Below are 14,797 nucleotides of genomic sequence, written 5' to 3' on the forward strand. Positions count from 1 at the left end.
GTCCAAGGCCAACAATTTGCTCCAATTTTAAAAGACTGCCAATTCTACTATGGAGACAAATTTCCTTTATAACATATTGGGAACATTAAATGAGAAGATGATGTGTCTTGCACATAGCAATGCCTGCTTGGGAGAACACAGTTACATCTCTCATGTGTTTTATCAGTGGAATTATGACCAGACATTCCCCAGCAAAAATAAACTTCCTTCCCCTTGATTTGTAGGAACAAGTAATTAATATGCTTATTGAATGCTTAATAAAACTACAACCTAAATGTGATGATCAATATATCTTTTTTTTTTTTTTTTTGGTGCTGGGGATTGAACCCAGGGCCTTATGCATGCGAGGCAAGCACTCTACCAACTGAGCTATATCCCCAGCCCTGATCAATATATCTTAATTTGAAATGACTTTTAATGAAAAATTAACTTTATAATATTAATGCACTTTCAAGGTGGACTAGATGTATTTAAATCAATGATTCTTCTGCTTTTTCATACTGAGAGACTGGAAGGACAGGTAAGTTATATGAGGAATAGCATTTTCAGCATATGTATGACCATAGCCTCAGTTTCTAGTCCTTCAGTACTTGCAGGGGTGAGGGCTGGCAGGGGTGAGCAAAAATGTCCCTAGGCGATTCATATATACCTTCTGCTCTAAATCCCACTATAGAAATGTTGCTTTAAATGGAGGTTATCTGAAAAATGTCTCACAATTTTTTGAAAGGATTTTAATGTGATCATGACCACAGTATGCTCTCTACCAATTACACTTGAAATACTAAATATTAGGTAGAACGGAAGTCTAGAAACTTTCTAATCAATGTTCTTCATACTTCCTACTACCAAATTTTTCTTTGGAACTAAGAACAAAGAAAAACAAAACATTAAAATTTTGTTTCCCTTTCTTCAGAGATCTTTCAGTAAAGTACTAAAAAATAATAATAGGTATCTCTTTTTAAAGGAAGGGCGCTAAAATGACAAGATGGGCAATAGCCGTAAGTGGAAAATGGGTTCCTTTCAGATAAGTCAACAGAAAAAGATATCCTTACTCTCTGCCCTCTGCAGGATTCTAAATAATTGTATTCTTTCTTAGCTATAATTCTTTAAGCAAACATGTAAATTCTTTTAAGGACTTGGATATTATCCATTGGATAACATTAGGGAATTATGTTTTTTTTTTTTTTTTTTAGATCTATAGCACTGTGGCTATGTAGGAAAACATCTATTACCTTTTTTTCTGTTCATTTATTTGGGAAGAAACTCCATCAAACTACAAGTATATAATGGTATTATTGGACCTATATCATATAAAAATACATTTAGCAATAACAGAATAAACTCATTTATAGGAATAAATGAAGACAATCAAAAATGATAAAATGAAGGTTAATATAACAGTACCTATATATGTATTTGTTCTTTTTATTCTTAACTATAAAATGTAAATTAGTAATCACAGCATTTTAGTTTTGGATTTATAATATATATAGATCTAATATATCAACTGTGTATAACAACAGTACTACAAAAAGCGGAGAGGTGTAACAGAGAACAAGTGGAGTGACATTTCTATACTTCAGTAAAATTATGTTAGCATAAATCAGGCACCATGTTACTTGCCTGACACTTGTTTTCGTGTTTCAACAATGCCTTGTGGTATAAATTAATCCACAGTCCAAATTCAGTTACATTTAAGTGTCTTTTCAGGGACAGTTTCTTTGGCCAGTCTATGGAGTTTATCCTGACTCCAAGAAGGTTCTCCTTAACTGTCTTTTTTTCAGGTTCTCTCTAGTAAATCAGATTGTCCAGTTTAGGTTGTTGCCATCACAGATCTACCAGCCTCCTCTTAATTGTTTACCACCAAATTTTGTTTTCTGGAGCAGAACTTGAACTTCCCTATACTTATCTAAATAAAATCAGTTTCTTGGAGAGAGCTTCAGAGCTCTGTTTTATAGTCTGCCTCTTCCCCTGGGAAAAATCTCTTTTTTTTTTTTTTTTTTTTTTTTTTTTTTTTTTTTGCGGTGCTGGGGATTGAACCCAGGGCCTTGTGCATGCCAGGCAAGCACTGTACCAACTGAGCTATCTCCCCAACCCTTGGGAAAAATCTCTTAAGTCACTGCTCTGGAGCTCAGGTTAGACAGTGGCCTGCTTTTCTCAGAGGAATAATCTTTCTTTATGAGCAGGATGCTGGGCAGAGGCACTAGTCTCTGGTCTTGGCTTGCCTGCCTATTGTGCAACTTCTGCCCTGTGAGCCTGAACGATAGTAACAGAAACCCCTATTTTCTCAGCCTGCCATGCCCATGGTAGAGTATCCACCCTGTGAGCAGGGACCGGATGAAGAGAGCCCTCTCCCTGCCTTTAGGCCACACTTGCCTGGATGTTAGTCTCTGATATACAGATCTCAGGTAGGGAATAGGAAGTGCTGGGAACATATACTTAGAAGGGATACACCATGGCTGGGGGAATTGAGAGCCCTATCTTTTTGGCCATGCATATCTGGAGTGAGTTTCCAATAATCTGCACTGGGAGTTATGGGGGCAGGAAGAAGGCTGTGTCACAAGTAGTACAGCACCTTAATTAATCACACAGATTAAACCGAAATAAATGAAGATCAGGCTTGACTGATGTCTTTCTTTTGAGATGTAATAGACTGGGTGGTAAATGAAGGAAGCCTGGATAGTTCCAAGCTGATTTGAGGGAAGAGGTCATTGAAGGGTGGATGGGGGTAATACCTAGATTTAACCAGTGCCCCCTAGAAAGATCAGTTGTAACTGGCAACAGTGCAGTTAGGAATGGCACAGAGCATTCCCTGATGCTTCTTAACAGCTGGGCCCCTGGGCGTGACACAGTGAGGCTTTGACAAGCTCTCCATCGCAGCCACAGCAGGCAAGTTTTGTGGGTGCTACTTCAATCACCTGGAAAAAGCTCTGGTGTGGCACTGGAACTTATATCTGCAACTGTCTCCAAATCGACTTGACTTTTCCCAACTTTTCAGCTTTAGGTTATTGAATACCACTGTACTTTCCTACTCCATGATCAGTATAGGAAAAAATTCCTTAGAATGTGATATTACTTGGAGATATGCTCTATTTTCTTTTTAGAAATGATGCTGAAATACATAGGGGTGAAATAACATCATTATTGGGATACATTTCAAAACACCTGAGCAAAGAAAAAACAAAGATAAAAGAAAGAGAAGCAGCACACATGGCAAAATCAGGCTTACTGTGAAATGTGGGTGATAAGAACTCATTATAGTAGTCTATTTCCTGTTGGGTAGGTTTGAAAATTGACATTAAAAAGTGTTCTCTCTGAGAGAAATAAGACTCACCTGATTATCCATATCTTTGATGACCAATAAGACTGGACTGTCTAGTGATGCTGATTTCCGATAGAGAGTTTTCAAGCTGGTTCCATGCTCTATGGTGCTGTAGGCCAGCCTCCATGGATACCCTTGTACCCTTGCTGGAAGGCGCCGGGCCAGCTGCCAGCACAAGAAGAAGATGCAAACAGACAAATTCAACCACAAATCGGCATATGACTTGCAGACCTGAGGCATAAAATATATGCCTGTGGTTCAAACTCAAAGTTTTATATTTATTTATGCATTGCTTGGTTTATGGTGGTAAATATTTGCTACCATAAACCAAGAAAGAGAAGGGAAAATCATTGCTTAAAAACATTTACCTTGGCAGGGAGACTGCTCAGAGGATGCTTCTCCCTTCGGGGCCTGACTGTGGGTTCCTATGCTACTGAGGTGTGTTGCTTAATAATAGGTATATATTCTGAGAAATGTGTTGTTAGGCGATTTTGTGGTTATGTGAGTATCATCAAGTGTACTTACACAAACTAAGATGCCTGCCATTCACTAGTTGATATAATCTCAGGGTACTGTGTCACAACTGCAATTTGTCATTGACTGAAACTTTGTCATGCGGTATGTGACAGTACTTTTGAAGACAGATCAAGCCAGGTTAAGAGGTTTGCACTAGACAGATACTCTTTTTTTACATCACAATCTGACTTTTAACAAACAGATTCAAATTTTTCCAGTGGTTCTTCCTACACTTTTGAAGACTCAGAACTGCTCATGGCAATTATAGTTTCCCACAGATCTGATAGCAAAAAAAAAAAAAAAAAAAAAAAAACCACAGATGCCTTATGTTAGATGTCAGAGGGTATCTGTCCATCTTGTACCTGTACCTTTCATCCACATCAATATTTAGCTTAAACTTAGCTGCCATCAATACCAGTGATGTATATGTCTTCAAAAATATCATCAAAGAAAGTGATGGCATGCTGTCTTCAGAGTGCTTCAAATCAGTTCCAGACAGTGTCAGCATGAACCCCACCTAGAGAGCTGCTTGGGGAAGTCTCTTGACTTTCCTGGACCTTCATTGGATCATTTGTAAACTGAGGAATTGGACTTGATGATGATTCTTTAAGTTCTCTGAAATTCAGGTTTCTAAGCTGAAGTACAAGTGATTTCCTACCAAGGTTTGGATATTAGTACATAATAACATTTCAAAAATTCAAGTACCAGGTTTTCAGAAAACAAAATCACAAAGAAAATGACAGAAAAAGGAAAATCCTTTCCAGAGTCAAGTGTTTTCATAAAGCAAGAAAGTGTACATGCTATATTAATTTTTTTGAGTCCTATAAATAATCACCATAAATTTGGATCCTTTTAAAGGGCCTGAGGACCTTGGTAGGACACTTATATTTCTTTTTAAGATAAGAAGTAACTTTTCCTTTAGGTATGAGAGAAAGATATTCTTGTCTGATCAGTTGCTTATATTCCCAGCAAGGCAGTGGAAAAGGCTATTTGTAGCTTTTCAGAAGCAGAGAAGAGCATGCTAGACTTGGTTAGCCTTCCATGTTCCTCCCTTCTACCCTGGCTCATCCCTCACCCCAAGTGAAAAGAGCAAATGCAGTCAGAGATGGGGAGTATCTTTGAAGGCCTGGCAGACCCTCATCCCAAGTCCCCAGTGAGAACCCACCTGCTCTATGTGCATGTTTTCCAGCAGCGCGCTCTGGGGCTGCAGGATGGGCAGCCCCTCCTCCTCCTCCTCTTCGTAGTAGCTGCATGTGCTCTTCCTTCGCTTGGCCTCCTCAACAGTGATGATCTGAGGCAAGGAAACAGACAACCGAAGACAAAGATGACTTTTCCTCAACTGATAACAAAGCTATGTTGGGTGCCCAACTGCCTGAAAAGGTAGAGCTTTGGTAGCAGGAGATAAAGAGGCATTTGGGGAAATGGTTAATTTTTCAATTCCAGATCAAACGCACAACTTAAGATAGTACAGCTGAAGAACTTCATATGTATGAATTAAAATCACCCGTTTTCCAGTTTTGCTATTGCTGCTGATTGCTTAGTCCTTGAGTGAGAACTGTTTATAACTCCATGAGCAATTTATACCCTTGAAAATTGTCTAAATTATTCTTCTTTAGCCTGTATCTAAATTTAAATTGTCAAGGAAATAATCAGAGATCACTCAGTGAGTAAGTCTTCTATAAATAGGGAATATGGAACAATAAGGACAGTTTTTAATCAAGGTTCTTGATGTTTTCTCTCAAGGTTGTGTACATAGCAACCAAGTCGGAGAGAAATAATGAATGATAACATCTACCAGGAGCAGTAACAGAATTACTTTGCTGCTTTGCTCAAAATTACAACCAGGTTACAAATCTTACATACAGTTCAGAAACAGTCATAGTATTTTTCCCTTCTAAACTGAGAAACACTATATTGTACATACTTACACACTTATTGTATAATTATATTTATCTTTATAAACTACTATAGTCCTTCTCACTTTAAAATCCATTTTTTATCCCTTTTAAATTCTGGATAAAACAATGAAATTAAGTTATATTACACTGCTAATTCATCCAATTGCCTGAATACCAGTATTAATGACTTTTGTATTATAGAGAAAAAGCATTTAAATGTCATCTAGTGAAAGTTGTTAGATAATGCATTACTCAATTTCCAAACCACACAATGACATATACAAAGTACCCACAGCCATCTGGGCCAGATTTCTGGTAGGGAAATTAGCTTATAAATTTTACCATCTTCTGGAGGAGAATTTATGTAGAGAAAACACTTCCAAAGAATCACAAATCCAGCATTTTAAACGTGCTAAATGAAGCAGCATGTTTTTGGTGAACCTTACACTTATCATAGCTACAAAATAAGGCTGTGGAATGAAAAAAAAATCAAATATGAATCTGTGATTCACAACGGAAAAGGCAATGACATTACATCCATGTCCACAACAAATAAATTAACCAGCTCTCATTGAAATGTTAGCATGATCCTCTCTCATTAAAACAAATTTGAAAACATACTGGAGTGGCAGATCAGTAAGAATTCATAGCACCTTCTTATCCCTCAAGGACACACTCCAACCTACCTTCACAAAAGGCTCCTGGTCAGGTCTGGCACAATAGAAAATCTGAATGTCCAAGGGCAATCTTGGGTCTCTCATTGTGACCGTTGAGAAGTGTAGCCTGTCTAATGAGGAACAGGTTTTTTCTCTCTGCCTCCACACCAGACACTGGCGGGCACGCTGAGCTACAACTGTTTTTCAGTATCTAGCTTCCTGATTGAGTTTCTGTTTCCCTTAGGAGGGGGTTCAACATTTCTACAGGAACACGCCCAAATTAGGATTTACAGCGAACACACTTCCTGCCAGGCAGAGCGTGAGACTGTAAAACGACACTTTCACCTTTGAAATGGTGGTTTCCTAACTGCAATAAAACCCTATTGTTTGAGGTTTTTTTTTTTTTTTTTTCATCTTGTCCTTTTCTGCCGAATTGTCCTCTGGCTAACTTTGCTCTTCTCACCCTGCCTTTTCAAGAGTTTTCTTTCTGCCCCTTCTTTTAGGTTCAACCTCCCATTTTAAGTGGTACATCTGTTCCCGGTTTTAATCTCAAAGGAAAGCCAAGAAGGAGCCTTCAATTGAGGTTGGTTTATTACAATTAGCACAATTTTAATCCCAAGTCATGTTCATTGGGTATGAGGGATTTAAAAGAATGGGAGAACATCTGGTTTATGTGAGGCTGTGAAAGATGTCATCTTAAATACTGTTTTACAAAACCACTGGGAAAGTAATATTTATCATTTTATATTTAAGAATTAGTCTTAATGACTAAAAAATATAATGAGTCCTCCTCTGAAGATCAGATGTCAGGGAGCTGGAAATAAATGTAGATCATCACTGGACACTGCCAGGTCTCAGTGGCCTTTTGGTCTTGGGGACTACTAAGGGGATCAGGGTGCCATTGCGAGGCCATCCCAAGGCAGGTTTACAATGAACTCTGGCAGGTCAATACCCAGTCCCAGGTCAGCCAGAACTGCCCCTTGAGGCAGGAGTCTAAACACAAACTGGGGCAGAATCATTCAGATTAGGTGTCAGTAAGACAGCACTTTCTTCAGTACCTGGCACAACAGCTAAAATTTATTAAGTGTTTCCTGTGTGATGGTGAATGATAGGTACTTTGCCAGACATAGGGACACCATGCAGTCCACAGGGTCTGATGAATGAGGAGACAGTTGAGAGGCAAGTAAAAATAAGCAAAGGTCATTCCACATGATATGTACACTAAAAGCTATAGACCCTCAAAGGCAGTGGGGGTCCCCTGGGCGTTATGAGATGCCTTATTCCACAGAGGAGATAGTGCTTGGGTTTGTGAGTGGACAGTAGGGTATGGGGACATGGGCCAGGTGGAGGGGATAGCAAGAATGCAGAGACAGGTTCTGGGTTCACTGTGGTTGGAGACTAGAGAGCAAGGGAAGCAGAGGTGAAGGAGGAGGATGAGGTCTGGTGAAAGCACAAGAACAGAAAAAATGAACAACCCTGATGCCATGAAGGGCCTGGAACTGATCCTATAGGTTAGTGTTTCTAAAACTAAGCTATTCTTCAAAACTATCTAGGAAAGGTCTAGGATTCACCTAAAAAAAAATCCCCAGGTGTTATTCTAATGATCAGTTCTATGCAATGGGAACCACTGAAAGCTTTAAGCATGGCAGTATATGAGCATGCTTGTGTATTTATTTATTTCTGGGGAACCAGGGATTGAACCCAGGGGTGCTTAACTACTGAGCCACAGCCCTAGACCTTTTTATTTTGAAACAGGGTCTCGCTAATTTGCTTAGAGCCTTGCTAAGTTGCTGAGGCTGGTTTTGAACTTGCCATCCTCCTGCCTCAGCCTCCAAAACTGCTGGGATTACAGGCATGTACTGCTGCCCCCAGCCATGCGTATGTATTTAAGCGAGAAGTTAAATAGGTAGCACAGCATATAAAAATATGCATATATACACACATTTATATATATATGTATGTGTGTGTGTATATATATATATATGTATATGACCTTTCAATATGATGAAGAAAACAAGAAAAATCATTAAATAGTGCTGGGAAAAATGGCTATTAAGAATATCATTTATCATACATTGAAAAAATTAACCGTATCATCTAGTGTCTGAAGGACTGCAGTAGAAAGCAAAATCCCTTTAGGATGTTATTACACTTGTTATCAAATGGCATGAATGTTTATCCTTATTATAATATAAACTAATTATATATATATATATATATATATATATATATGTAAAAAATTAACTGTAGACTGAGTGAAGAGTTTAATTGGAGACAACAGGACCACCTATATATACAAACACTAGAAGAAAAAAATATATATGTAAAAACCATCAACAAAATTAAAAGACAAATAGAAAACTAGGGAAGATCTGTCACATGTACAAGAGATACAGATTATATTTCTTAATTATTGAGAGTTCAAACAGTGTGATGGAACTTTAAGACTCCTTTAGGAAAACGGGGAATGGAAATGAGAGGACATCACAAAGAAAAAACCACAAATGGCTAATATAAATGCATATTCATTCTGTCCCTAGTAATCAAGAAAATAAATATTAAATTATATCATTTCCCACCTTCCAAAGTAGCAAAAAGTTTTACAATAATAGCAAAAGTACAGTGAGAAGATTATCTCTTACTTTCTTGGCAAGTTAAGCAAGTATTATATTAAAAATGGGGAGTGTCAAAAAATTAGGACCTTGGGCTGGGGTTGTAGCTCAGTGGTAGAGTGCTTACCTAGCATGTGTGAGACCCTGGGTTCAATCCTCAACACCATACATAAAATAAAATAAAATAAAATAAAGTTATTGTGTTCATCTATAACTAAAAAGATAAATATTTTAAAAATTAACACTTTTATACATTCTAATTCTAGGCAACTAAGGAAATAAAAAGGATTGCAGATCATCACATTCTTATGAAAAGTTTGAACCAACATAAGTTTTCAAGTGGGGAATTGTTAATCTATAATAGAGTTCCAAAATACTATGTAACCATTAAAACTGAGGCTCTTAAAAATCTTTACTAATAAAATTCTTACAATATCAGGTGAGAAAAATTCAGACACTTAATTGTACATAGAGCATAATTCATTTTGCAAAAACAAACAACACTGACAAAAAAAAAAAAGCACAACTCATTCCCTACTACATCTAGAAAACAACCTCAAGCAAAGTACAGAAAAAAAAAAAAGAAAAGAAAAAGTCAAAGGAATTATATAAAAGTACTCAGTGTTGTTAGATATTATTTTAAAATTTTCCATAGTATATTTTCCCGAAGTTTCCAATCTTCCTCCAACAGGCAGGTCTTGATTTATAGAATGAAAAAAATAAAACTTGTTTTAAGATCTTGAGTATAGGGGGAGAGGGCCTGGTGGGCGGATTGGGACTGCAGTGCCCTTCCAAGTTCAAGTGAAGGTGCAGAAATCCTGATTAGAGTCAGGGGAACCTGCCGAGGCAGTGATGCTGGAGGGGAAAAGAGGTCCCACACCACTTAAGGTAAGAATCAACAAGATTCCAACTAGAGGTGACGAGAGGAGGGACGAGGATGAAGGAGATGAATGCAGTATGATATTTAGACTTCTGACTCGGGCATTGCTAACTAAAATGGAAATACGAGAGGAGAAACAAGTTTTAGAGAAGGATGACTTTTACTTTGGACATGCTGAGGATCAATACCTGTTAGCTTCTAGGGGAGGCAGGATTCTTCTTCCCTACCCATAGAGGTAGAAGAAGACTGTAACAGTGGATTGTTTCCAGGTAATGTCGGGGAGCAGGGGGTAGAACTTGCATCTGCATGGGGTGGAGGAATTCTGGTCAGCATTCTTTTCCTCATAGTACTTTTGGACTCTTATCTTCCATGTGGAGAGAAAGAAGAGATAAGTATCTGGACTAATCCAGGCCCCTCTCTCCAGTTCTCTTTTCCTTCTCACTGCCACAAGCATTGGCAAGGGTGATGGGAGTTTGGAAAAGGTCTAACCATTGCTTCCTTCTCCAGATGTGCAGAAGCTCTGCCTTCTTACTAGCCAGTTATTGGAATCCCAATGCAAGATTATTTTGACTGCATCCTACATTTTAGGGACAATGGCAACCTAGTCCCTGCCCTTGTGCTCACCTCCCAGCTCTTGGTTGTTGGCTCACTGAAGAAGTTGTCAATCATATTCAGTTCTTCCTTTTCCACCACCACAAAGCCTTGCTCTTTGGCATCTTTCCCATAGACATCAGGAGACCACTGAACAAAGAATGTGTACAAATGATCCACCCTGAAAAACATGTTTGTGATATAGGTTAACACCAAGTCCGCTTTTCTAGTAGGCACCAGTAGGGACTTGGGTACATAAAACCATCATTTTCCTGCTAGGCAATTCTGTTTTGCTAATTGGGAGATTTCCTGCTGTCAAGATTATCTCTACAAGTGGATTCTAAACTCAGAAAATAAGAGCCGAGAAATGAAAGCGAAAGTCCACAAGCACAGAGAACTATTAAAACCCTCTTCCAATCTGTGGGAAAGATCAAGAGATGAGACATAAAACTGAAAAACACACTGAGATATTTACACCAAATATCTTTTCCTTGTTGAGTTTTCATTTTATTGGACACTTATATTCATTGAGAAAAAATGTTGATCTAAAACCTCAATTGGGAACAATAAACAGTAATCCAATGGGTTTTCATTTACCATTACAATTTTAATGAAACATCTCTGATAACTAGAATGACACTAGTTATTATTTTAGAATTAGAAAGAGACCTAATTTTATTGGCATAGGAATGTACTTTGCTTCTACTTTCTCTGGTCTTTGACACATGTTTAGGATATAGAGATCTAAAGCATCTCTCCAGGCTTAATGAACAGACAGATGGCTATTTCTGAGCAGAGACTGGGAGTTTTCAGTTCCAGTGCCCTGGAGTACCCCCTAGGTAGGACTCTGACCTTGAGTTCTGCACCTATGTCCATCACAGTAGGGGAGAGGGCAATAGTAACATAGAATTCTTCAAGTCTCTGTGATTACAAAACAATTCAAATTTGAGGCTATTTGGGATGTTAACTTATGATTAATTTGTAAAGAGCTATAATCATGTCAAAGTATTATAATACTCCTAACAGGACTAAAGCAAAAACAGGTATCACCCACAATTCTAATATCCCAAGAGATCAAACTGGTTTAAGGTTTCCATGTTCCTATCTGCTCTTGTCCACAAGTAAACACAGCTTGTACACAATTCTCATTTTAACCAGAGATAAGGCATAACTGTTATATGTAATATATAATATACAATTACCTCGTTGCTGTACTCCTCTTTAACAGCTACATTTCATGAAATCAATAAACTACATTTATCCTGCATTTCTGTTGTCAGGATATTTAGCTTGTGGGTTGATTTGATTGAATGAAATATGTTACAGTGAATATCTGCAGGCTATACCTTTACCATCTTTTGAATCATTTCCTGAAGATTAGTTCTCAGAAAAGGGATTAATGATGGCCTCGGGCCATGATTTTATAGCTTGCTACTGATATTGCCAAACCAATTTTGAAAGGCTGACTCCTTTACTGAACAGGAGAGCTGCAGCTTTTATCTAAGTTCATAAAAACTTTGCTGGTCCTTTTCATTTAAAGGAGTTTACTTATTTAAGTTTGAGCAACTCACTTTGCATTTCTTTTGAGGTTAAACATTTCTTAATGTTTTCTTCCTGGTTGGAGTCAATCTTTTGTGAATTGACTCTTTGTGGTTTGCGTGTCAATATTTTTCTTTTCAGTTTGTGGGAAGCTTTATGTGAAGTAAATATTAACCACTATCCAAAGTGTTTCTAAGCAGTTGCTTCTGTTTTTATAACAATTACGTATTTTGATCCATGGTATGGAATTACTAATATTCACATATTTTAAAGGTATATTTCCTTTCAGATTTCTCCACCAAAACATGGAAAGTTGTTACCCAAGACTAGATGTGTATCAGTCTTATGCTCACATTTCTAATAAAGATAATATGGATATTGATAAATGTTATGATTGAGCTCGGATGTGACTGTTATGATCTACTTTGGCTAGACCATGATATCCAATTTTTGGTCAAATACTAGCCTCCATCGCTATGAAGGTAATTTTAGAGATGTAATTAACATTTAATGACTAGACTTTAGTAAAGCAGATTACCCTTCATAACATGGGTGGGCCTCATCCAATCAAATGAAGACACAAGAGAAGAGGACTGAGGTTCTTCCAGGAAGAAGGAATTCTTCCTCTAGACTTACTTGAGACATGAGACTGGAGCACCAGCTCCTCCCAGGGGATTTAGCCTCCAGACCTGCCCTCAAAATTTCCACCTTGCCAACCCACAATCACATGAACCAATTACTTAAAATGTTTACCACTAAAAATTGGAATGGGGTGGGAAAAAGACATGTTCTCTATCATATATATCTTTAAATTATTTTAATTTTTGTAATAGGCAGTATTTACATGATTCAGATATTAATGTATTTAACAAAGCATATGAGAAGTTTCCTTCTCACATTCCTGTCTATATCACAAATAAAGGTGATCACTTAATTCATTTATTGTGTTTATTTGAAGTGTTATATATGTAGATATAAATACAAATAAATTTTTGTCTTTCCTTGGTTTTTATTATTCTCTATCTTATTTTTTCAGTTGACAACATATCCTACTTCGCTCTCCTAATCAATATACAGACAGCTTCCTCATTCTTTCTTTTATACTTATATAGTATTTTGCCACGTAAACTTATTGAACTTCATGTAGCCATTCTCTATAGTTGGACAGTTGGGTTGTTTCTAAGACTGTGCTACAATAAAAATGCTATGATGACTTAACTTTGTATGCACATCATTTCACACGTGCACAGGTAAGGCTGTAAGTCCCATTCCCAGAAATGGGACTGCTTTGTCAAAGAAACAATCTGATTCAGTTTTAATTATACAATCATGTAAATTATGTAATTTTATAACACTATGTTGCCCTTTATAGAGATTACCTTATTAATATTTGTCCTCCCACCTCCCTATTAGAAATTAACTGAGGAAACACAAAATAAATCATTATTGCAGAAAGGTTTGAGAACTATACAATTTTAATTCTTCTAGTTTTCTCAATACTTACAAATTGAGTCCATTTTAAATATCTTCTGGAGAAGAGTTGAGAACTAAGTATACTTCACTCTAACTTTTAGAAAAGGAGATATTTATTTTGTACATGTTCCCATTACAAAATATTCAAATATAAGAAACACAAATTGCTTGTTGCTAGCTCACTTGTGAGAAAGAGAAAAGCCACCCCTCCCACCTGGGATCTAGCCCATTGCTGTTATTATCTGCCAGGTCTTTGGGTTGCTGGGAGTGAGGCCCTAGTGTTTTCCTGTTGGACATAAACCACTTCACAGAACATTAGTATCAGATGAGGCCACCCCTATGACAGTGACGAATCAAGACAAAAACAAGACCGCTCTGTAATCATATCTGAACACAGATGAAAACAAGACATTGTCCAGCCGCAAGAACAAGCAAACACCCCCTAATCTGAGTATTATGAATGACTGTGCTTCTTTACCAATTACAGTGTTAGTCCTGAAACTCCCAAACTTCCTCCTGATGAGAATGAAAACATAAAATCACCACTGACCCCTGTGGGGGTGACAGGTTCTCTGGCTAGCACAGCCTACCTAAATTTACATATGTACATCACCAGGCTTTGTTTCTATAAACTGTAATGGCTTCTGAAGGACCTGTGGAGAAGCAATCTAGCTGCTGCTTCACAGTTTGATCAAACTGTGTAAGATTCCTTTTTTCTATAGTTTGCTTATTTCTTATGCAGGGAGGCAGCCAAATCCAGCCAGCTGGGATCCAGATAGGTTCCCCAGCTTGACTGCCAGTAACAGTCTTTCTCATTTAAAGATAAAATTTCATAAGATACCCAATCATGGAATTATCCCTGCTTCCTTAAATCCTCGCCCCAAATCACCTAATTCAATCCCAAATTCTATAAATCCTTTCTAGCACTTCCCTTTCATTATAGCAGTGCTGGGGATTAACCCAGGACCCCACACATGCTGGGTAAGCACTCTCTGCTGAGTGATGCCTTCAGCCCTCAAACACTTCTTTACTGGGGGTGACCCACAGTGCCACAACAATGTGTATGTCCTCCTTTGCAATGAATCAACTGACTTGTTAAACTATATATTGTGCCTGGTGAACTCTGGATGGAAGGCATCAATGTTCTGACACTTCCTGTATACCCACCATATGTCAGTGCCTTTGTCTTTATGAAGCTTATTTTCTTGAATATTAGAGCTGGTAGGGTTATTGGATATCATTTAATTCAATTATCTTCCCTTAGACATAAGGAGTGAGGAAGCTGAAGTCAACTATTAGTATCACAACCA

The 14,797-nt window shown here is 37.7% G+C and overlaps 1 protein-coding gene across 6 annotated transcripts in view; it reads right to left on the bottom strand.

The window, feature by feature from the left end:
* The window catches only part of Ncoa7 (nuclear receptor coactivator 7), a 146,054-nt gene that overhangs the window by 2,715 nt on the left and 128,542 nt on the right, over positions 1-14,797 (bottom strand). For 5 of the 6 annotated variants that reach the window (XM_047558040.1, XM_047558041.1, XM_047558039.1 and 2 more), the window contains exons 11-13: positions 10,509-10,656; positions 5,004-5,129; positions 3,335-3,487 (exon numbers count right to left, since the gene is read on the bottom strand). In XM_047558040.1, the coding sequence (XP_047413996.1) occupies positions 3,335-3,487; positions 5,004-5,129; positions 10,509-10,656 (427 nt within the window). Of the gene's footprint in view, positions 1-3,334; positions 3,488-5,003; positions 5,130-6,422; positions 6,610-10,508; positions 10,657-14,797 lie in introns of those variants that run through there. The other variant, XM_047558044.1, reaches the window with a different exon arrangement.

Source organism: Sciurus carolinensis, chromosome 7 (genome assembly GCF_902686445.1).
Source record: "Sciurus carolinensis chromosome 7, mSciCar1.2, whole genome shotgun sequence".
Classification (NCBI taxonomy): Eukaryota; Metazoa; Chordata; class Mammalia; order Rodentia; family Sciuridae; genus Sciurus; species Sciurus carolinensis.